General features: G+C 44.4%; 1 protein-coding gene across 19 annotated transcripts in view; it reads right to left on the bottom strand.

Moving 5' to 3' along the window:
* The window catches only part of LOC119650384 (collagen alpha-1(XVIII) chain), a 768,837-nt gene that overhangs the window by 269,354 nt on the left and 474,143 nt on the right, over window positions 1-25,340 (bottom strand). For 15 of the 19 annotated variants that reach the window (XM_038053124.1, XM_038053126.1, XM_038053129.1 and 12 more), the window contains one exon: window positions 21,188-21,250. The exons of the other annotated variants lie outside the window; for them this stretch is intronic. In XM_038053124.1, coding sequence (XP_037909052.1) covers window positions 21,188-21,250 — 63 coding nt within the window. The remainder of the gene's footprint in view (window positions 1-21,187; window positions 21,251-25,340) is intronic. 19 annotated transcript variants of the gene reach the window in all.

Genomic DNA, 25,340 nt, shown 5'->3' with positions numbered 1-25,340 from the left:
ACAGCAAGAGGTACTCTAGGACCAAGAAAGAGACCTATTCAAAAGAAGCTCGTCAATTATGAGATCATCACCAATGTCAAAGACGGTCAAGGATAACGTACAGGCAAGGTCAGTCAACGCCAAAAGTAAAGGAGCGCATAAAAGGAGTTATCCTGTTGGGGCTCATAAAGAGAACAGAGTCCTGATCCGGAGGAATTACCCTTCACTCAGCTTGGGGCAAAAATAGTTGAGCTGTGCGAGTTTATCAAGGGCAAGCACAACGTGCACCAAGCCATAAAGAATATGGTTAGGGCTATTAGAGTCCTCTATAATAGATCGCAGATGGAGGAAAAGAATAATAAAGATACGCCGAACCCCGCTGTGCCAACAGTGTTACAAGCGACCCAAGTGACGCCTAACCGTACTACCAACGAATCACAGCGTAATAAATGAGTACGTGGAAAAGAGGGATCCCCTCTCTATAAGCAGCAGGCGCCTAAGACGACAGGATATTCTGAAAACCAACACCAACAGCTCAGAAGAAGAAAAGCGTACAGTGAATGTAGGAAACTCGACCAGCGCTGCGAATCCCAAGGCGAACGAAAACGAAAAGCAAAAGTGCGAACTCGTTTGCGATTGTTATCTCCAGTAAGAGCAATCTGTCCTACGCAGAGATACTTAAAAAGGTCAAAACTGATCCCCTGATCCCCTGAACGGAAATGTGAAAAGAATTCGAAGAACCCAGAAAGGGTTCGAGCTGAAAAGATCCAGCGTAGGCAAAACTGATGACTTTCGCACTCAAGTCACTTGGGGAGAATGCCGTAGTGCGTGCCCAAAAACATGAGATCTATATACAACGTAAGGATCTCGATGAAGTGATGAAAGGAGAAATTTGTATTACTCTGAAGGAGCAATCCAAGTTGAAAGAACTTACCAAGGAGTCTGTTGTGGACTTACGAAAAGCCTATGGTGGTACTCAAACGGTCACAATACGAGTACCAGCGGAGATATTGTTGGCCGCCGGAAGGGTTCGGATTGGATGGGTCGTCTACCGTATAAGAGAACAAACTTTATTAAAGAGGTGCTTTAAATGCCTCATGTTTGGACACTTTGTGAAGGCATGTACCAGCAGCATTGATCGATCCGATCGATGTAGAAGGTGTGGGGAGAAAGGCCATATTGCCAGAGACTGTAATAGCGACTCCAAACGCCTATTGTGCGAAGTAAAATAGGGACAGGATAATCGGCATATTACCAGAAGTGTCCGGAATTTAGGGAGGTGTTCACTGCAAAGAGAAAACCCTCAATCATTGCAGGGTCGCTCAGGATTTACTTGAACCGACCACGTTCGAATCTGAGATGAAAACCGCCATCATAAGTGAACCGTATAGAAACCGTCACGGTGGCATATGGGTCACAGAATCGACTAGTGGAGCGGCGATATGGGCTTGCGGTCGACAGGCCATACAATGTACTGCAAGTCAGGCAGCCAGTGGCTTTATGTGAACGAAAATAAGTGATGTATATGTATAAAGCTGCTACGCCCCACAAAGTTTGGCACTGTCTGAGTTCGAGAAAATGCTTGATAATATTGTTCCCGATGCAAGGGGATCAAGTCCAAAGGTGACTCTTGGTGATTTCAGCAGCAGAGAATCAAATGCTAGAGGAGGTAGTTTATTAGAAGCTTTTGCGCAGATGGACATAGTTTTGGCTAACGAAGGTCCTGTAAATACCTTTGAAAAAGGGGGCAAGGGCAGGCTCAGCTATGGACCTGACCTTCGTCAGCCCTGTGCTGCGCGTGGTATGTTCTTGTGTGTCAGCAAACGCTACACACACAGCGATCACTAGCCAATCTTCTTTGAAACATGCGTCGAGCCACGGAGCAAAGAGCTATCGCGCCCGAATCCGAAAAAAAATTCAGACTGGTCTGCAAAACCTTTGGATGAGCAGACCTTCATAGAGGTGTAGTTACATCAACCTGATAAAGCAGCCTGGATGGAGTAGCAACCTTAAACTTGCCGTGAAATCCAGACCGGACATGTTTGCTGAGTTGTTCGAAGCAATCATGTCTGAGGAGATATTTCCAGTGGCATGGAAGCGGCAGAAGTTGGCATTTCTACCTAAGCCTGGTAAACCTCCAGGTGAACCATCCTCATACCGACCGATATGTCTTTTGGACACTGCGGAGAAAATGCTAGAGTCGGCAATCTACAATAGATTACTTCCGGGTGTTGTGGGCCAAGGCGGCTTTTCAGATCGGCAGTATGGGTCCGTTAAGCCAGATCAACCATTGATGCCATCAAATTGGTTACTGGCTTGGCCGAAGATGCAATCCGTGGAAGGGGTAGTAGCAAATATTGCGGGGTAGTAACCCTGGACGTGAAAAATGCATTCAATTCGGCCTATTGGAATCTAATGCGCAAATCTTTAGTGAAGGTTGGTATTCCCACCTATCTCGCTGCTATCGTCAATTTATTTAACTGGATCACTTCCAAGCCGACCATCAAGTACTTGAGGGTGGTGATAGGCAGGAAGCTCAGCTATAAGCAACACGTGTAGTATGTTTGCGATAAATCATCCACTGCTAGTACGGCCCTGGCGAGGATGATGCCGAAATTGGGAGGGACCCGGTATACCTCTAGGTTGCTTATAGCCGGGGTGGTGTACTCAATCATGCTCTATGCGATCCCAGTTTGCGGATGTCAGTTAACACTAACAAACTGAGTTCGGTCTACAGGAGTACAGCCCTGAGGGTATGCTCGGTCTTCAGGACTGCCACAGATAATACAACATTCGTCATCTTTGGAATGATGCCGACAGGTGAAATGGCGAATATATACAATGCGAAGCCAATCTCTTCCTCATCGCAGACGAAGAACGCTAAGAGGGAGAGATCCATAAATAGATGGGAAGTGCAGTGGGAACGCTTGGAAAAGGGTCGGTGGACTCACAGGCTCATTCCTGCCATCAAGAAGTGGTTGGAGAGACGACACGGTGAGATTAATTATAATCTCATCAAGTTTCTTACGGGGCACGGACGATATCGCCAATACCTGCCCAGGTTTAAATTGGAGACCTCACCCGATTGTCCAAATTGCGATGCAGTCCCTGAGGACCCAGAGCATGTATTCTTCCACTGTCCAAAATTTGTGGAAGAAAGGAGGAAACTAGAGGAGACTCTAGGAGAGGTGATGGTACATGAAAATCTGGTGGGGACAATGGTGGAACAACAAGAGAATTGGGATGCGGTCAACTGTATGAACGCATCTATTCCAAATAAACTGCGAAAGGCAGAGGAGAGAAGAAAAACGCAGTCACGTACGCCGCGTATAGAAGGAAGGTGATTAAGCTATAATAAGCTGACATTTTCTGACGTTTAGCAACATTGCCAGTGTACCAGCAAACCGGAGTGTCTAGGTTTGATTGAAATGAAACACAGTCCAAAAGCGACGATATAGCGGAAAACAGCTTAAGGTCGTCCGCATAGAGTAAACAAGGAGAAGTAAGGAGGAGGCTGCCGTTGATAACGAATGAAAATAATAAGAATCCCAGAGTACACCCTTATGGGGCGCCAAGAGGAGGATAGATGGACTGACCGGTTTTAAACATTTACGACATTTACGTGAAGGTTGCCAAAGATGTACTCGATAAGGAGAAGGGTAAGGTGTGGATTGGTAGGAGATGCGAGGCAGATAACATTCACTAGCGGAAGGAAAGAGGGGGAGGAGAGGGCACATAAACTGAGAAAAAGTAGCGGCCGAGTAAATCATTTACACGAAAACTAAAATCAATGCAAAAGAGGCGAGACTGGAGGGTTCACTATAGTCTTAAGTTGTTTCATATGAAGGAACAAAGTGAAACAAGCTTTATAAAATCCTGTAAACTAAGGTGGATCAGCGATGAGCAGCGGCAGGGGTGATAACAAAAAAGCGAAAAAGGGTTATAGAGGAGGCTAAAATATTCGATCTACCAATAGTCGAATAAATAATACGAAGACTCCATGAACGCAGAGAGCGACCCAGGAGTTATAGTGCAAATTGGGATAAAATGGAGATGGAGATAAGATTTGATGGTGAGAGTTGTATTTTGGGATTAACCTATTCTATAATTCCTTTCCCATCTTACGAAAATCATGAAAGGTATTCATCAAAAATATGACGTAGACGTGGATCGCTTGGCCCAAGATCGACTCTACTCAATACTGCAAATTCAGATGATGCGCGTGTAACCTTTTTGAAAGGCTCATGAATTCACTAAATCCAAAATAACTGTTCAACATTTTTCCATTTCCTATTGGGATTTCTGAACATTTCGTCCACACTTTGCAATTTATTCAGAGATATTTCCCTCCACCAAGAATACTATATTAAAATGGATTTAGTAGTTGTCTTTAATGAAAACTCTCTGCGAACGTTGAATCTAAGATGATTCTGGTGCCTTTTCTTTCAATATTTCCGGCATCCCGATTCTATCATGCTGAACACGTACGCCCGAAAGTGTTCAATATACAACTGACTGGAAAACCCCTCAAAGGATTCGATACTTCCACACTCCCTCCCAATTCGCAGTGGCTGCTGAGAGGTCTTTTCCTTTTTCCGTTTTTTTTCCCAGAACGTAGCACCGAATATTCCGTTTAGGCCATATATGATAATCGTTTTTCTTGTATATGTGATTTTATGAGAATATAGGCGTATTTCGGCTGTCGATATCAGCGAATATGTATAGTAAAAAAATAAAATACCCAAATCGACTGAGATTTTCTTTTACTGTTCTTTTGCAAATGCCTGAGGTATCAACAACGTGCCCATTTTCATGCCGATGAGTTTTCAGTAAAAGTTTCCGGTGCACATATTCCACGACGGATTTAGAAGAAGTTGTTGTATCTAAATGGATCATTATTGGTATTGACTACAGAGCAACCAGCAGAATAAAAGGACTATCTCCTGGAATGAATGCCGTCTGCTTAGAATGTATTGTGAAAATGTACAAGTTGAATTTGCATGCCCGTATCGAGTTAAAGCCGATATCTTCGGAAAATATTTGTTTAAAGCGCTTCGAGTCAATACGATTTTCGGTTGTTTGGAGTGTGTGAGGTGTTCCCAGGAGTAAGCCACCAGCAGTTGAAGTTAAAATGTGTCCTAAGGAAGATTTTTCCGTTGGAAGGCAAGAGCTTAGCTGCCAGGATAAAGTCAGACATTATGTGCAGTAGCTTTTAGTGGTAATATTCCTAGCACTTCACTTGTACCATAAAGTCTCCATCATTTCAGAGAAGTTACTGTGGGGGATGTCTACCATTAGTGATTTTGCACATGTAACTAATGAAAATAACATGCATATAACTATGTAGTTGCAGAATTCATCAGGACAGAGTCAAGTATTTGTTGGTTTTCCTATACGCAAGCAGCAGGCTAAAGCTTTATTGCAGTTTCCTTGCTGTCTCAACGAACGACCCGGACTGACAGCATTATTACCTGTTGTAGCGGATGTCATTATCAGGCATGTATGCTCTGCTGTTTGTTCTGATTTCCATAACGAGTACACAGTTCCGTTCATTCTACTTCCTTTCCCAATTTAGTCCTGCACAGTAAACTCAAGCAAAATGCATTGCGACAAGAAGATTTAACACACAATGCATTTGCTGGTGCACAGTTGATCCGCAGGGGTTAGCACACCTGCTTACGAACTCGAGGACAGACCGTTCGCATATTTTTCAATCAGGTATTGGATAATATCCTTACACAGCATAAATATATCATTGGAGAGGGGGAAACACATTGGCTTTGGTGGAAGATGAAGTTTCCACGGTATGAGTTGCCTGAATCCAAAAGCATTCTTAGAATAGAATTCTGCTTGAAGGAATTTTTGGATTCCCATCACAAAGTGGTTGAGCGAAAGCCACTCGTCGAGTGAAGGACTTTGGATTTAGAAGTATTCTGTGGAGAATGCGTTTCTCCGAAAATTTGCTTTTGAATTTAACGTTTTCCAGATGTTAGCAGTACAGAAAGCTTAAAATGACGAAAGAGTGCATTGTGTGTCTTCATAGAAATTTCCTTTGAAATTCAGTCAACGTTCAATGCGGATTGGGGAATGTTTCTAACATGAAAGTTTCAATGGTTCTGTCCCTGATCAAAGTAAGTAAGAGTCCGATAATGGATTTTGACTGAATTTGACAGAGAGAGTACACATTTTCTTCATGCATTACGCTAATATTAGAGAAACTTACTCAAATTTCGTTAGGGACCAGATGTCCTGCCAGAAAATCTAGTCCAGCTTAGGTGCATATGTAGGTCAAATCTGAATTTGTAGAGTCTCGCTCGCTATTTGAAATCATAACGCAAAAGACTTCTTTTTCAAAAATTCTTTAGCGTTTGCCTCTTTCAATATGAAGGCCGGCTCTGCCAGAGTCAGGTTTGTCATTCATTTGAGTCCTAAGTTTGCTCAACAATGTAGAGGGGTTGGTTATTTTGAACTGCCTTTGGGTAATTCCCCATGGTCTCGGATGTTTAGGCCATTCTGAGCCAGCGAATTACCATCCGCGCAGATGCCGTGACAGCACCACTGAAGGCGGTTACCTTGAAATTTTTTGGTCAATACCAATAGTATCTCGCTATTCGAGTCGTGAATTTTATTTCCGTATATTGAAGATAATAGTAGTTAGGCTTTGTATCCAGCGCAACATATTCGTCTCCATAACCACGGGATGGTGTTCTTAGTTTTGGTTACTGTGAGGGTACTCAGACTCTTCTTCACAGGCGAATCAGATGATATGCGGACAGAAATCGAATTGGTGCACTTCGATGCAAAACCGCGATGCCTAGAGTTCCTTATTAAGGCAATCCTAGTTATTATTTCCGAGTTATCACAATCTCGGCAGATGCCGGATTTTAGCTAATACTCGCAGCTAAGACTCGGACGATCCTACCTACTTAAAAACTAAAGGGGCGCTGGTGGTGGTGGCCAGTGGTAGGTCAGTGGAAGAATCCGTCGAGTACTCCCCGCAACATCGAGCACGTATGCAGAACGGTGTACTATTGCATGGTTTGAACCAGACTGTGCGAAAGTCCCAGGACATCAAGGGAAGCCGTGAGGGATTTAGGTATAATACCTGTACCCGACAATATTATGGGAACTACAACCACCCGCTCAAGACGCCAAATTTCTTTGACTTTCCGAGCCAATGGCTCATAGTTCACCTTCTTCTCCACGTATTTCCGTTCAATGTTGCTATTATGGGGGATAGCAACATCAATAATATATGCGGAGTGACCCGTCTTGTCAACTAACAGTACGTGAGGCTTGTTGTGTGCGGTATGGCAATCAGTCAGAACTTGCCGGTCCCAATACATGCTGTAAGCAGAACTATCAAGTACTGCTTGTGGCTCATATCGGTAAACCGGACAAGTTCCCGTGATCAACCCATGCTTGTATGCAAGGTTTTGATGGATAACCTTACATACAGCATTATGGCTGGTGATGTATTGCACCGGTGCCATAACAGTACAGCCAGAAATGAGATCGTCCAACGTCTCTAACGTTGACCCACACATTCTGCACTGGTGGTTCTCCACCCGTTCTTTGATGATGAGCTTTTTATAAGCTCGGGTGGCGACCACGCCATCCTGAATGGCACACATTAACCCCTCTGTCTCAGCAAAAAGCTCCCCATCACACAGCCATCTGTTCGACAAATGCAAATCGACAAATGGCTGCCAAAGACAATTCACGTGTTTACCGTGCATTGCCTTCGACTTCCATTCATCGATCCGCTCTTGGTCCGACTTCACCCCACTCAGAGGATTGAAAGATCGATCCTTCAAGTTAAGTGGAGTCAGTCCACAGTCTGCCTTACAGACAGCCGCATGCAAGGGGCTCTTTGCTGTAAAAATAAGCGCGCAGCGAGTCGACTTGCGATGATGTTGTGCCGCCACGTCAACCACGCCCCTACCTCCGATGTCACGAGGCAGTTTCATGCGCTCCACGGCAGACTTTGGATGGTGCATTCGGAATTTGGACATAGTTGTCCGTATCCGCCGCTGGACGTTTTCCAGATCGGTTTTCGTCCACGGCAATATTCCGAATGCATAAGCCAGTGAAGGGATAGCGAATACATTCAACGCGCTTATTTTATTCTTCCCCGAGAGATGCGATTTCAGCACCAGCTTTACACGTCGCAGGAATTCGGACAGCAGAGCTTCCTTCAGATCACCAACTCGAGCATGGGTTCCTTCCAGAATTCCTAAGTACTTGTAGAAGTCTATCTTGGTCACAGCTTCGATGTGGAGGTCACCAATGCTATGCCCGGCATGCGGCTTGTGATGAACTTTGCGGATGGCTTGGATTCGACACTTGTCTAATCCAAACTCCATCCGAATATCACGGCTGAACATGTCCATTATTCGCAACAGACTTCTAAGATGGTTGTCAGTACCAGCATACATTGAGGTATTCGCACCCTCAGATGTACGCACCGATAAGGTGGTATGGCACCCTTCCATGACTGTCGCCAAAAACTTTATTAGTTTCGGATCAATGCGATACAGATGTAGGATGTCGATTAGCCAGGTGTGCGGAACGCTAACAAAAGCCTTGGCATAATCGATATAGCAACTGAAGAGGTTTCTTTGGCCTCTAGTTGCTTGTCCTACAACTACCGAGTCGATAATGAGTTGCTCTTTGCAACCCATTGACCCAACTCGGCAGCCCTTCTGCTCCTCGGACAGAATGTTGTTGGTCTCGAGGTGCGCATTGATCCTTCCACTAATAATGGATGTGATTAATTTGTAGAGGGTTGGTAAGCAAGTGATCGGTCTTTCTGCGGGGTCCTGCACCGTGTCCTTTTTAGGGATAAGGTAGGTAATCCCCGCAGTGAGGAAAGGTGGAAATTCCTCCGGCCGACTCATAACCTCATTTATACTGCGTGCCAACCGACTGTGTACGCTGGTAAATTTCTTATACCAGAAATTATGCACCCGATCCAGACCTGGGCCCCTCCAGTTCTTCGAGCTGTTTATGGCTCGTCGAACTTCCTCTTCGGTAACATCCGCAAAATTCATGCCAGGTGTATTGGCATGGTGGGTGCCTTCGGCGGTGATCTACTCAGCATGCTCAGTATGCTGGGCAGGTAACCCCCAAAGTACACCACAATACTCTTTCGCTTCCGTCACCGAGAACTGTATTGTCTGGGCGCTCTGTTGGGATTCGTTGAGAGATCTGAAAAAGGTCCGCTGGTTCCTCGCGTATGTTGCATTCTGGACACGTCTGGAATAACTTTCGCCATACCGTCGTAACCGACTGCATATGACAGAAAGTTTCTGTTTTAGTGTGTCCAGAATTTTAACAACGGGTATCTCACAGGGAATGACATAGTTCCGGTAAACCCTCTGCACTTTATTACTCACCCGTCGGCTGGCATCGCCAGTGCTGATCTGAATCAGTCTAGCAATGTCCTGCTTTAGTGAGTCGCCCCGACGTTGCAGACGAATTTTCCATGGTGGATCTCTTTTGTCACTCAAACCAATAACACGAAAGCGAATCTTCTGACCGTGCAATCTAATAGCCGCAACTGCACCACAATACACAAGTGATTGTAGTTGCAGCAGCGACATATCAGCACACAGTCGAGATGCAATCTCATCATTGATTTGAGAAAGAATTCCCGGAGTTGCTGGAGATGCATAGAGCCTGGGAATATCTGGTCTATGCAAAGGATCCATATCCGAGAATTCTATACACGCTCTTTGGAATTCGTCCCGAACCTCAGCGGAAACCTCAGTTGGACGGTGGAGAAGAGTGCTTCGACGAGTACTGAAACTGTTACCTGCAGTGCGGCGTGGTGTTGTTGATGCCGCCGCCTCTGCCCCCATCGGCTCTCGGTCACCAGTTTCCCCGATGACTTCAAGTCGAACACGTTCCCTGATGGTGGCCGGGATTGTGTCGCTGCGAGTAATAAAGCGGTACTGGTCTGTGACTCGCTGCACAGTCACGTGCGCGAATTGCGGGAAACGCTCGACGAATCTGTGGTGCAACAAGGGGCGGTAAGATGTTGTACCTGCCCCCCACCGTTATTTTGTAGTAGGAGCAAATGATGAAGAGGTTCATTTCTTCAGTCCATTTCATCCGCTTCCTACGCGAACCTGCTGAAGTGGTCGCCACAGATTGTGGCGAAACAGCTGCAGCAGGCGGAGCTGTGCTCCTGGTCGTCGTGGCGCCTAGACGTCGAACCGCTCCACGACTAGCGGTTTCGACGCCGTGCTGTTCATTACGAGAGCCCGACCCAGTCACCAAGTCAGACGACTCCCGCCGGTTATCCGAACCGGACCTTAAATTTCTCCTTCTTCTCATTTTTGGTGGTGTATTTTATTCCTAGCTGCCAGGTGATGAGATAGCTGCCTTAGTGAGTAATCTGCAAGACTGCAAAGTTCCTGCACTTTCCTCAACTACCCCCTGAGACGCTGCGGTGGCATACAGTCATTCAGACTGAAGCTATCCATCCCTCCTCCTTTCACAACCGGGCTTGGGACCGACTTCGTCGGTTATTATAGTTATTGCGCCGTTAATGATGATCATTATGGGATAGGGCGAAGCCTGCTTAAATTTGTCCAGTTGTTATATCTAGCTAAAATGCGGCATATTCGCCCATTACGAGTTTTATTTATTTTAGTGATTTTTTTGTCCGGATTGAAATTGACAGGTAGCCTGAATGTGTCAATTTGCTTCTTTCCTGTCGTTACTGGCCTATTCGGCAGAAGTTCACAGGCAAATGGAATATCCATTCCAACATATTTTTCCGATTTGTCTTCAACTTGCAACAACTTGACCCATAGTGAAATTGGAGAAGAGCCTTTTAAGAGAGTTTTATTCGAGAGTTCTTCAGTTACCCTCTCTTCCTAGCGGAGATGAGTACTAAACAACTGAAAGCTGAAGGTTTTTTGGTAGGACAGGTTTTATGTCTTTTTTATACAGGAATATTTTAGTGGGTATTCGTCCCATTTGCACGTAGCTGACAACGTTTTGTTAAACTGCTCACTTCAGTGTGATACTGACATTCAAAGCCTTAGATTTCAGTAAATTTTCACAGAAACAACAACTTTGAGCCATTATAACTTTGGACTTTTGGTTTCCTCCAGGGCAGAGGCAACTCGTCAGATGTTGCCTTACCTCTGCCATGGGAGTAGCGTGACCGTATAAGGTAATATTTGCTATATTAATTCAAAATAAAATTCAGGCCTAAAGCCTGCCGAAGTTAAATTCGGTTGTATTTAGGAATTGTGGGATTTGAGGGAGAACCAGTTTCCAAGCGGCACAGCCAGACCGAGAGGCCCGGGGACCACACCATGAAAGTAAGTTGCTTTGCAATTTTCCAACGTCCGGTCTGCCATCATGTAGATGGCGCTCTTAGGGAGTTTATTCCAGTAGATATTGTAGCATAGAGTATTTGGAGGCCTGGATACCATGTGCCTAGACGAGCATATTTTTTTCAGATTTTTGAGTTGAGTAGTTTCTGAGAAAGGTTCCTTAAAGTAATTGATCCTATTAGAAGCTCAGTTCTGCTAACCTTTGTAAACAATGTCAAAACTCTCGCTCTCTCGACGATTACCTACCTTGTCGTGGTGAGGGAGCTCAGAAAGGAAGATCCTCCACGAAACGGGAGGTGACACCTGAAGTCAAGCAGTCATCAAAACTCCAAGTCAAGGTGTGACTACCGTGCCGAGGACTGCAGAAGGGGTTAAGGTGTGACCGTAAACGGTGAACTCTGGATATCAAGCGACCTCCAGTTGCAATTAGCCTTGTCTCGGCAAAAAGGGGCTCTGCCGAGATCCTACTTTCCCCAATAAATTGAGGCCATGGCAGCCAATTATGAAAAAACAAAAAGAAAACAAAAACATAAACCTGTTAAACAAGTACAATTAAACCTCGATCGTGACGATCCAACCGGGAGGGAGATAAAGAGATACTATGGTGCTCTGCATATTTCCCCTATGGCGCAGAAGACGTTCTCAGTAGATCATTCAACAGAGCTATCCAATATGCCAAAAGTAGAGACTACTAGAGTATCTAGTTGGAACCGATTTGCAGATCCTTAATTTGCGTAAAGAACCTACTTTCTGCAACGTAGTCAGGCGAGAGATCATCGACATCACGGTGGTATCTCCTGACATCGCGGCGCTGTTCGGAGACTGCAGAGTATCAACGGATATCACACTCTCGGATCACAGACGCATTGATTTCGTAATGGGCATGGATCCACCTCCACCCACTCCATCGGCTCGAATCCGCGGAAGACAGATTGGGCGACGTATAAATTAGAATTAAGCGCCCGAGTCATGACACCTGGGTAGCGCCTCAAGTCGATTGATGGAAAGACGACGCAGAGGATCGCAACTAACATGAGAGGAGCTGTCGAAGAAAGCTGTTCACTCAAGATGCCACAGAAGGGCAAAAACAACATGGTGGAACTCGGATTTAGCAAAACAGAGGAGAACGACAAGGATGCTCCTCAATCGTGCTAGCTTGAATCGCTGTGAAGAGGCATAGAAGGCTCTAAAGAAGGGCATAAGATCGGCTAAACGATAATCGTAGAGACGCTTTTGCCAAGAGATTAACTCTCTTGAGGCAACCCCAAAGCTGAAGCGGATTCTGGCTAAAGAACGTAGCCAGGAACTGGGTTATTTACGTTTACAGAACGGGATGAAGAAAGCAATGGAGAAACAGCAAACCATTTGCTTTAAGTGCACTTCCCAGGCAGCATCCAAAATCAAATCTCGGGGTCGACAGGTGCATACAGACTGGAATCTGGCATGCAAAGTAGTATTACAGGAGCGAGTAAAATTGGCTTTTAACTCGTTCCAGAGATACAAGTCTGCAGGTCCGGATGGCATGATTCCTACGCTAGTAATAGAGGGAATGGATGCCTTGGATCTATATATTCGGATTATATATCGTGCATGCCTAGCACATGCTTATATTCCAATTAACTGGCGTGATGTGACGGTGTTATTTATTCCCAAACCAGGGAAACCCACCTATACGCACGCAAAAAGCTTCCGCCGATCAGTCTAATGTCCTTTCTACTAAAAGGACTAGCAGATCGGTTTATAAGGGATACACATATTCCTAAGTGGCCACTTCACCATATGCAACACGCCTACCAGAAAGTCAAATCCACGGAGGCAGCACTCCATGAACTCACGGCGAGAATTGAAAAGACGATGTCCGAAAAAGAATACGCCTTAGGCGCATTCATGGACATTGAAGAAGCCTTCAATTATGCCTCATTCGCGGCAATTTGTGACGCGGCGAGACAGTATGGAATCAAACCACTGTTAATCAGTTGCATCATTCACATGCTGGAGTGAAGAAAAATCCACATGTTGGTCGGGCAGAAGTCCATTGAAGCAGGATGTCTTAGGGGCTGCCCACAGGGAGGGGTTCTCTCCACTGTTATGGCTCTCGCTAATGGAAACCCCGCTGTGGCTCCTGGAGGACAAAAAAAGTCTTCATGCAAGCATTTGCGGACGACCTAGTCGTAATAATTACCGGCAAGTTTTCGGACACAGTATGTGACTGGGGCAAGGGCGGAAATCTAGCTGGCACAGACAGTCAAGTATTTAGGAGTACCTTTCGAAGTTAACGTAGAAGCATCATATCCAGGAACAATATCAGAAATCCTGCAGATTGCTCTGGTGCTGTAGGAATGCGATAGATAAGACCTGGAGACATTCGCCGAAATGGATATACTGGATGTATACATCCATAATAAAACCCATTTCGATGTATACATGCATCGTCTTGTGGCCAAGACTGAACTTTGACAAAAGCAGGAAGCTGCTAACGCAGTTTTAGAGGCTTGGTTGCCTAAGTATTACTGGAGCAATGAGTACTACGCTGACTGCGGCACTTGAAGCTATCCTAAATCTACAGCAAAGACATATCAAGCCAGTTGGTGCGGAGTTGTCATCAGGTTCTGCTGAAACTTGGCCGATTGAATGAAACATTCCTGATGTGAGTGCCGGGGCATTCAAATATCGCTGATATTGAGGAGTCTGACGGGCTGGGTCGCCGGGGGTCAGGCGAAAATCCTTGTGAAAAAACCTGGGGTTTAATTTGAATTGGAATCTTGCGACTAGTCTCTTTTCATATGGGAAGACTAACAGAACAACCACTAAACTGTAGGAGACTCTGATTTCATCAAAGACTCTTGACCTAAACATGATTTAGACTAAGTTGTGATTAGTTGTTATTTTGTAATATAGTCCTTTCTCCCATGCCTAATTCCCGAGGAAGAAAACTGCATTCAGGAGATTTGTCTCCCGGCGCATAGCTTCAATTTGTACACTGGAAGGAAAGCATTGCGCATGTTCAGTGGCCTTCAATCATTTACGTGTGAACGACACGTGATGCGAGCACACGATACACACCGATACATGGACCGCTACCTCGTATCTACCTTGAGTATATACAATGAAATTCCGTTCCGCATGAAACTTGATATGTTCCCCTTGTAGGTAGACTTCTTCCTCAAATATTTGGGTGTCCTAACTGCACTAATTGGGACCGTTTCAAGGAAGCTTAATACTAAGTTAAAAAAAAATCCAGACTTTTTGCCCGTATAATGTTATGATATTTTTATGCAAACATTCAATTTAGCTATAAATTACTAGTTTTCGTAGATATTGCTAGCTGTCAAAAGTAGTTAAGTTTACCTAATTGACAAACAGTGTTTCGAACGATTGTATATCAGCAAACATTAAATTTTGATCAGTTGATGTCCACCTGGGGTTACAATCAGTGCAATGGAAACTATAATCCCTGAGAGTGAAGCCCTCTATCCTTTTTATATAATGCTCTGCCTGAGTTTAGGGAGGATAATAAACTGTAGTCGAAATATTAAGCATACTATTTTCACGTTATCTCTCAAATTTAAAATTATCATCTGACACTTTCCACGGAGACTCCCAAAGAAGATACAAGCCAAAACTACTCGTGCGGACGCTGTAGTCAACGGTGCAGCATCAACTAATCTCGCAAATGTGACAAAATAATAAGCACATATAGATGCAAATGCCCGAGTCCTTAATAGTCATAACATTCATGCAACAAATCTTCTCAGCACCACTAAATTTTCACCCAAAGTGAGTGATAAAGGGGCAACGAGGCTGCATGAAATTTATGACCGCCGCCATGTAGCCCGTCTCTCGGTACACAATCCTGGTATGAAGGCGGCGACAGGATAGACAGAAATACAGATACAACTGAAGAAGTAGATAGATAGACGGACGACCCTGCACACGATATCCGTTGCTTTCTATGCTGATGGCAATGCTATTGCCAACATTTAGAGGACCAAAACTAACTGGCAAAACCGAATAATGTCATGGCAGTTCATAAATTTCCATGACAAGTTATTTGTCCTTTTCGCTTGACATTTTCTTTTCTCCATTTGCTGCCATTTATCAAGGAGAGAAAAAAAACATTCCGAGTCGCGGCCCATCCTGTGTATATTTTCTTTTCTTCTGTATATTATATTACACCCTCATCAGTGTGTTGCCCAGTTTTATACATTTTTAATACGAATTTATGGGTTTTTCGATTCAGCACGGATAATGGTAGGAGACATATTATATATGCGGTTGGAAAGGTTGGTCGTTTATGTGAATGCATGATATGTGATATGGATTCAAATTATGGTCAGGATCTTGTGAAAATTAAGCATAAAGGGTTGCTCTTCTTTGGGTGTAATTTTTCATTGTTGTGCGATGGTGAAAGGCTGCTGAAACGTTGGTTTTGGAATGTATCTTGCATTCTTTTGATGACTCAAGATCAAACGATTTCAACATTCAATTCAATTCAACGAATTCAATGTATTGGTTTTAATATTGGGGGTTATGACAAAAGCACGTATACTTCATAGGGGTCAAGCAGTGCATTGCAGGATAGACTGATGCGGAACATAGCTGCCTGAGACCAACCTACCTCTCTCTCAGGGTGAGCTGTCTCTCCTATAGGGCGATGTGTGGCTTTTCAGGGGTCAAGCCTCTCGTCTTCTACTAGTGAGTGGGGATAGCCACACCCTGTACGAGATGACCCTACTGTTAACAAAACGCTAGACATCTAGACTGGGGAGTCGAAAAACACTTCTCCCAATCCATGCGTGTCATGCGAACCGTGCCCATTGGATAGTTTGCAGTCCGGGGTAACTGACTGTATTCAAACGGAGCCTCACTTATACCTGGCCGCCTAAGTGAGTAAATTAGACCTTACTGTGATACGGGGGGGGGCCATGACACGGCGGACCTCTTAACCACATACTCGTGGGAATCAAATGAGTACCAAACTAAAACCAATAAAGCGGGACCCCGTACCGTACGCAAACTAGTTAATCAGGCGGCACATCTCCGAAATACTGAGAGCCAGGTGATTACACCCAGGGAGAAGTTGGGACGCCAAGCAGTGGATGCTGGTATATTGCGTGGACAACAACCAACAGACGCCGCTGCTCAAAAAGCAGGGACCAGCAAAAGCACGTCTGAGGTAAATATATTAGAGGTTGGGAAGGAGACAGATCTCAGTAGGTGCTGAATGGGACCTGCGCTACCTAAAGGAACGCCTGAAACCAGAAGAGGCCCCTAAGAAGGCTCTCCATATTCCTAAGCCATCTCTAGCGGAGTCGAGAAAGCGGGAAGCAGCAGAGATTAGTCCATACGCAGGCAATGCTCCCAAAAAGGGGAGAGATAACCCAGGCATGTCAGGGGTAAAGGCAGGACTCCGCAAGCCCACCATTAGCTATGCTAGTGCGGTCAAGACCATTCGACTGGCCTTACTGCCAAAACTGTTTCCCGAGCAAATACTCACTCGTGAGGAGCAGGAAACCATCGAAGACCTTGTCGTCAGGCAAATGTGCAAGGGATGGGAGAAACTTGTGTTTACCGGGATACGTTTTCGACCAGGTCATATACCGGTGGACTGTGCGACGGAAGAATGAGATCTCCACACGCGATTATGGAGAGCTTTCAGAAATAAGATGGAGGGCAAGGTAAACTCCTCACGATCGGGGTAGATGACCGATCCATGGAGGCAATCAAACGTTGGAGTTGACATATCAACTATCGATTTGGCAACATACCTGTGCATGTGCACAGGGAAAAGCCGAGAAAAGACACCTCAGAGTAGACACCTGGTGAAAAGCGTACTGAGGTCCCCAAAGAAGTCTCGACAGCCATAGAGGCGGAAAGGACTGGATCAACCAGAGAAGTAGACCTGCTGCCCAGTGAAGAGCAGAAACTGGACGACATAGACCGAGGACTTCTAGGACTCAGGGTGGACAGCAACGCACAGGAAAGCGCCATGTCGGGGGATGAAGGCGATACTTCGACAGTGGAGAAGAGCTCCAACAATAACGGAGCTAATGACAAGCAATAAGATTGTCCAAATAGACCTCCACCATACGAAGGTTGCATCTGCGGTAACTGCAAGGGCAAGTTCCAAGGAGAATATTGAAATAGTGCTGGTTCAGAAGCCTTGGCTGCGATGCCAACGGATATCACGAAGTTTGAAGAAGCAACGACACCAATCGAAGAGATGGGTGCCTTCTTGAATTACTCTTGACAACAGTTAGAAATATATAACTTAGGGAATACTCCAATATTTGTGACCAGCACTAGACAGGAGGTACTAGACATAACTCTAGGACATACTATAATGAATGGGATGGTCAGGAATTGGAGGGTGTCGGATGAGCCTTCTATGTTTGATCACAGGATAATCAGATTCGACATTGAGGGTAACTCCGAAATAAAAAGCATAATAAGGAATCCCAGGAGAACGGATTGGGAATCCTATACAACGCACCTGAGCAGCAACATGGCGCACCTTCAAGGAGGTGGTGACATTAGGAGCGAACTGGAACTAGAAACAGTGGTGGAAAACCATCAACACGGTTGTCATTGACGCATACGAGGCCAGTCCGACTAAGATAGTTAAGTCATCAAGGGATGTACCAAGGTGGAACAGGAAACTAGCCAGAATGAGAACAGAGGTACTAAAACTTTTCAACCGGGGACTGGCTGAGGTAGAAAAATGCACTGACTGCGTATAGCAACGCGATCAGGGAAGCAAAACGGAACAGCTTCAGGGAATTCTGTGAAGAGATCGGACAGATCACAGAAGCAACCAGGCTTTACAAGGCTGCAGCCAAACCATTGAAATCACCCGGAATAGATGGCATTTTTCCAACACTAACAGAGAGACCTAGCAATCATTTTAGAGTCTCTCCTGAGGGTGATAAGGGAGAGAATAGCACTGGGATATATACCAACGGCACGGAGACGGGCACAAAGAGATACAAGATGCCCTGAGCCACAAGGGAGTTGGAAACACCCTGGCATTCTGGATGGGCAAAATACTAGAAAGCAGGCAAATAAAAGTTCCGACAGGTACAAATTCTACTGTTATGAACACTACTTAAGGCTATCCATAGGGTGGAGTACTATCGTCACTTATGTGGAGTATGGTAGTGGAAGAACTCCTGCTCGTGCTAACAAATACTGGAATACAAGTCCAGGGTCACGCGGACGACATTCTTTTCATCTGTAGGGGCAAATATGAAGATGCCCTATGTAATAGAATCCAAACTGGACAGAGGATTACTAGTGCTTGGTGCAGTAAGGTGGGACTACGGATCAATCCAGCCAAAACGACCATAGTACCATTCACTAGCAGATGTAGGCTTGCTCATCTGAAAACCATAAGGTTACATGACATGGAGGTGAAACGAAAAAAAGGTCAAATATTTGGGAATTACGCTAGACCAAAAATTACTCTGGAAGACACATGTCGGAAACATTTTTCGGAAAGCCACGAGGGCTCTGATGACTTGCAGGTCCACAGCAGGAAAAAAAAGTTGTAGCCGGAAGATACTACTTTGATATTTTCTGCAAAAGTAAGGCCAATGATTGCCTATGGTTTTACCTGTTGGCAAAACTTTGGCGCCTGGTATAGTCCCTCCGTGTAATTTTCGAGTTCACAGACTTGTTGGTTCTCCCAGGCTTCCTTTTTCCGTCTGTGAACTCGCTTCTACGCTCGACAGATTTCTTGGTAAGTCCCCGCGCGTGTCCGCGTCCTTTGAGAATGCAACATTACTCGAAATGCAGCATTCTTCCGTTCCGTTGCTAGCTTACATTCGTCGTCAAACTAGCCGCTCGGGCCAAGTATGTTTGAGGACGTGTTTATGATAACGTTCTTCAGGTGATTGTGAAGATCATTTGTTGATGCTTCATCCCCAGGATCTCTAGTGACTGCGGTTATTGCGGCATTCATTTCGCTCTTATAGGTATTGCGAAGGACTGTGTTGTGAATGGCTTCAGTGCTAACTCTCACTTGATTGTCAGAGGAGATTCTGGTCGGTGCTATTATTCGAACTCGGAGCACTATGCCAACGAGATAGTGATCTCAGTGTACATTGGCCCCCCTATATGTTCTGAAATTCATCAAGGCTGAGAGGTGGCGGCGTTCGATCAACACGTGGTCAATTTGGTTGAAAGTGGTCCCGCCTGGAGAGGCCCACGTTTATTTGTGGATCGTTTTCCGCGCAAACCAGGTACTTCCATCAACCATTTCGTGTGACACTGCTAATGGAATAATCCGCAATCCGTTTTCATCTGTATTTTAGTGTAAGCTACGGGGGCCAACTATCCTTCCCTACTTGGCTATTAAAATCCCCAAGTATGATTTTGATATCATATCTGGGACAGGCTTCGAGGGTTCGTTCTACTGTCTCGTAGAAGTTATCCTTCTCCGACTCTGAAGTCTCCTCTGTAGGGGCGTGTACGTTAATAAGACTTATATTTCTAAATTTGCCCCGCAAACGCAGAGTGCATAGCCATTCGCTTATATTTTCAAAGCCAATAACAGGAGATTTCATTTTTTGGCTGTCTAAGAAACCTACTCCGAGTATATGGTGTAGCGACTCTTCTCCAGGAAACCGGTTCCTGTCTAACGCATCTCCTGAAAATGCGCAAATCGTTATTTCGTTTTCGCTTTCGGCTTCGTCGTTGTGTTATCCGTCCAGTCCGAGGCTCCTCTTGTGGCTTCGTAACAAGTTGTTTTCCATGTAAGGTTGTCAGCCTTACCCAACCCTCAACCTGGAGGACCAGTTAGCACAATTGGTCCCATTTTTAGGCGCGGAAGACTCGCCTTCATCCTTCTCCGTCTGCAGCTTTTCGTTAAGAAAGAGCTCCCAACGGTCACCACGTGGAGGTGGAGATAGTGTTTGGTAGTAGAGCTGTTGGTGTTGGTTCAGCAGGCGTTTCCCAGGTTTTATGCTCCATTGTGGGTACCAACCCACGTTTCGTAAAAGGACCTATACTACTCTTTATTATTGATGCCAAGGGATAACATGACAACGAGGTTTCACTTTGATAAGAAGTTTGAAACATGTTGAAGTAAAAAGGAAAACTGGGAGAGTGTGGCTGGGACATACGGCTTAAACTGGCAGCTGAGTACTTGGTATACTGACTGATCTCTCAAAGCAGAGGGAGCGGTTGCCGGTGTCATTGGTCAAAGGAAAATGTACTTGAGCCAATGGGTAGGTATACTAGCGTATTCCAGGCGGAAATATATGCCATAGACAGATGTGCCTTCTTTAATCTCTAAAGGAACTACAAGGGCTGAACATTGCTTTGTCACCGACAGCCAAGCAGCGATCCTGGCACTTAGGTCCCACCAGGTGAATTCTAAGCATGTATGGGAATACTCTGAGGGACTTGATTCGTCCAACAAGTTCTGGACACTCTGGGTTCCAAGCCATGCTGGGTAATGAAACAGCGGACGAACTAGCCAAGAAGGGAGCAGGGATGTCTTTACACGGGCCAGAACCCTTCTATGAAATCGAAAACAGTCTCATAGCTATGACATTAAGAAATGAAGAGGAAGAGGAACAACTAGGCTGATATATGATACAGATTAATTTATTATATCGATTAACAAACTTTATATTAATCTGTTTTATTAGTAAGACGTTCAGGACCATTCGCTCTTAAAGGTCAGCACCAAACTAGGTTGTCATGTAAATATTGTACAAAATGATGACATACAAATTAAAAACAATGTTAATATCTTAAGCTTAATGGAAGGATGAATAAAATTAATTAAGAAACTATTATAATAAATTAGAACAAAAGCCAAATTAGCAAACAACATTTAAAGCACTTACCCAGTCATCAAGTTCAACTAATTCGTCATCTAATAACTCTTCTACGCCAGACCCTTCTGCTTCCTAAATAAAAGCAAACAAAAAGAAAAACACTAACTAAAAATTAAAATAGAAACAAAACATTAAAACTAAAAAGGATAAGCTTACAACAATTAAAATAAAATGAAGATTTGTTGACGCTTGGACTCATCAATATCATCTTCAATGGAAATCAGCAAAATTACATAGTTTGACTACATATTTTCTATATATGAGACACAGATGATGTGTGATGTCTACATAAACTGTACGAAAAGTTACAAACAACTACGTGGGCTGTTTTTGACAGTATCTTAACTACATACATATGTGAAGACATACTTCGTTCTCGGGAAGTTTTAAAGTGCAAAACACTCAACGAGTACCCAACAAAAGCGGTTGGGATGCTACCTTAAATCTTTAAATATTATACAAATTAACATTTCCTTTTTTAAGAAATCAAGTAGTGAAGATTTTATTATATATACATATGGATAAAAGATAATAACTTAAGTCAGATTTATGCAGAGGATGACAATCAAGTTAATTTTGCCCACACTGGGCGCCATTTAATCATAATCATATGGGTCAGAGAGGTACCCCACAGACGAACAAGAATGTCCTTGCCAGCTTCATTTCCTTCTATTTCCTTCACATACTACTAATTGCAACCAAACGCTTGAATTGCCAAATTCAAAGCGTGTTCCTAGAAAGGAGCAATGAAAGGCTCTTCACACCTTCCTGTTTACTACCTCTTTACCTTCACAAACGATTCACGGAAAAACTCTGCAGAAAGGCAAAATTGACTGGGAAAATGAAACACCTTGAATGTTTGGGTTCACTGTTTCTGTGATTTTATTTTTCCAGCAATCTCCTGTGGAAATGGTTTGTAAAATAGAGAGTACGACACATTCGACTGTGCATGTATGCTCTCATGGAATGTCCCACAATGGCTGGCAGTTAAAAGCAGAAAACACCCTACATGGCTCGATGGTAGCCATGAAGTGAATGCTGTGCTGATATAGTTTAAAGTCTCATTTATCACGAAATGTAAGCTCCAACGAAACAATAGTAGGTCCTTATCTGAAGCCTATGGCTGGTCGATTTTGATACTGCAATCATCTCGTTCCTGGAGTTTACGATGTGGGTCGGTTGTCCTCACGAACAATTTTTCATTTTGTATCTTTGCTATTTCTTCTCTACGCGGCATTGCCGAAAAACTGAGTTTTTGCTGAGTGTTCTCTTAGGGTCTGCCTGAAATATTGATAGATGTAGGGCTTGCTGTAAGGGACACAAAAACCAAATAGGAGGGATTCGTTTCGTACTATCATGAATCTGCTTGTTTAGCAGTCTCAAGGATTATTGCAATTTGCGCCAAGTAGGCACCGTGGAGAATTCGAAGAGGGAAAACCAATTAATATGCTTCCAAGTTTGTTAGGTTCTATTGTGAATCGCTATTAAATTGGTTAAATTATATGTTCTAATTGACTGTCCTCTATTGTTCTAGCATCTATTTTGGAATTGAAGCAATCAGACAATAGGAACGTGAGTTAAGATCTAAACAATTTTCTGCAAATTTCCTAAAATATACGTGGAGACTATATTTCGGGGAGGCGAGTTATACATTTCTATGTTGGGGGTGGTACCTCACTATGCTTTGATAGATCTAAACCACCTTTTACTCGCATTAATCCATCAAAAAAATGCCCACCACCACCAAAATTGCCCACAAAAATCTCAAGGGGACGTGTATGGCTTTCTGGTGGTACCGCTAATTCCTATGAACGCACGCCGTCTATTCCTTATGGAAGTCAGTATGGCAATTCAGCGAATATACAGATTGGAGTTCAGCATTTAGCCGCTACAAGTAGATGACACCACGATCACGATTACCTTCCCACCATATTCCAGACAACATCACTAACATCAACAATTGGCTCTCAGTTCTCGAAGCGGACACACGTCAGCAAAAGCCTCTTGAGACCTGTTAAGTGACCTCTATAAGGAAGTAAGCCAATAATAATTGGACGTTCAACAAGGTAATTTAAAGAAAGGACCCAATTAAAGAAACAAATTTTTTTAGCATTTCAGATCTGCATGCAACACCAGATACGGGCTTGGGCACAGGATGTCCGCCAAGAGGTGTAAGATGATACTCCCGGAAGAGTTATCATCATCAGAAGAAGAAAACACGAACCCTTCAGAACTAAAGGAAGTAAATGTGATCCTCCTCGAAAAAATCGAGGAACATGCCTCAGCAACTGGATTACAAGGAGGACGTCATCAAAGAATTGGAGGAGTGCTTGGCATCTTTCGAAAGGAGGGTCAACGTCGGAGCAACCGTAGCAGCAGCAACACCAACGTGAGCAATAACATGAACGTCAGCATCAACAATAACGCCATCAACGACAGGAGCAGAAACAAGAGCAACAAAAACCTCAAGGTTAAAGTACTAATTAAATTAAAGCACTAATCACTTTCGTGCAGTGGAAGAAGAGGAGAACGCAAAAAGATAAGATCAGTGTTAGTTGTGTAAGCTCCCCTCCGGGAAACTCCCAGCCACATTTCCCCTCAAATACCCGCAAAAAAAGAAAAAAAATCCACTAATTACTGGGTACGAAATTAATGTACCTCAGATTCCTCCGAATTTTAAAAGAAAAAGGGTGGAAAGCAACTCTAAAGAATGCGAAGGTCGACAGGACCCTTAGCTTTGCCCAGAGCATCTGCGGCGATCATCCTGAACAAAAAAGATCCTCAAGCTTATAAAAGAAAAGAGGCTACTCGTCACAATTCTCGCACCCCACCAGCCTTAAGGACTCAGTCCTTGATAATCCGCGGCCTCCGCAAAGACCTGGCTGACATAATGCGAGAGCTCAATGAAGAGTATCTGCACTTGAAGGTCAAAAGCATGTCGATCCTGGTCACGCGAGCCGACAAGCTTCTTCATAGCCAGAACCAAATGTTCCCGTTGAAGTCGCAACGGGGACTGGTCATGGCTTCCATCGAGCCTTCTCAAGAGCTCAATGAAGCATTCAAGGTGAAGTGTATACTCCACAACAACAACAACAAATTTCGCTTGAGAAAGCCTATTCAGGAAGTGCAGTGCTACAACCGCCAAGACTTCGGATACATCGCCTTCGATTGCATCAACGTGCACAGGTGCGTGAATTTTATAAAATTCAATGGGCGCCAAGAGCCGCGGCAGACCCACCAACCTGCTGGATTACGGCCAAACCGGACATCCCCAGAAAGAAAGAAAGAAGAAAGAAAGGAAGCAGGCAGAGCAAAAAAAATGCTTATGGTGTAAGACCCTCAGATAACTCAGATGTCACAAAGCTTGGTCCAACGAAGCGTATTTTACGCACAAGCAGCCAGGCATACTCTTCCTAGAGCCCCCCAAGTTTGGCAAAACTTGTCCCAGTCAAGGGTATCTCTCCACTCTTGTGGAACATCATGTATGATGAGCCTTCCGCCAACATTTACCAGAAGGGGTAAAAGTAGTAGGTCTCACCGACGATATTGCTGTGGTTGTAGTTGAAAAGCACACTCACGAGATTGAGGCAGCAGTCTATGAAATGGAAGATTAAGAGTTGGCTACGGGACTAGTGTTCGCAGATCCTAAAACAGAGGCCAAATTGACTGCAAACCGGAAAACCCAGGAATACTTCAAAATTGGGGTTGCAACCCAGAATATAAGGAGCAAGGAGGCGGTAAAATATTCAAGTGCGATGCTCGACTATAGATTCAAATTCAAAGTGCGAATGCTGCCAAATGTTGGCGGACTCAAATACCTCGGTGTAGTGTTGCTATCTGGAGTCATAAAGGAAATCAGGAGAAGCATATTGCACTCGTACCGATTGTGTGCGGCTTTCGAACGATATCAGACGACCTGACTTTAGTTATAGTCGGACTGTTACCGGTAGACATTTTGGCTGAAGAGATGTCGCGAATTTACATCAGAAGAACGAAAACCCAAGAGCATCATCAATGGCCAGATGGCAGACCCGGTGGGACGCCTAGGCTGATTCCGATCATCTGTATGTGGATTAATCGCCGCCACGGAGCCTGTAGTTACCAGTTAACGAAGTTTCTATCTGGTCACCGTGGATACCTTATCTACATAGGTTAGGACATG

Source organism: Hermetia illucens, chromosome 2 (genome assembly GCF_905115235.1).
Source record: "Hermetia illucens chromosome 2, iHerIll2.2.curated.20191125, whole genome shotgun sequence".
NCBI classification, from domain to species: domain Eukaryota; kingdom Metazoa; phylum Arthropoda; class Insecta; order Diptera; family Stratiomyidae; genus Hermetia; species Hermetia illucens.
This window is presented reverse-complemented; position numbering and strand designations above follow the sequence as displayed.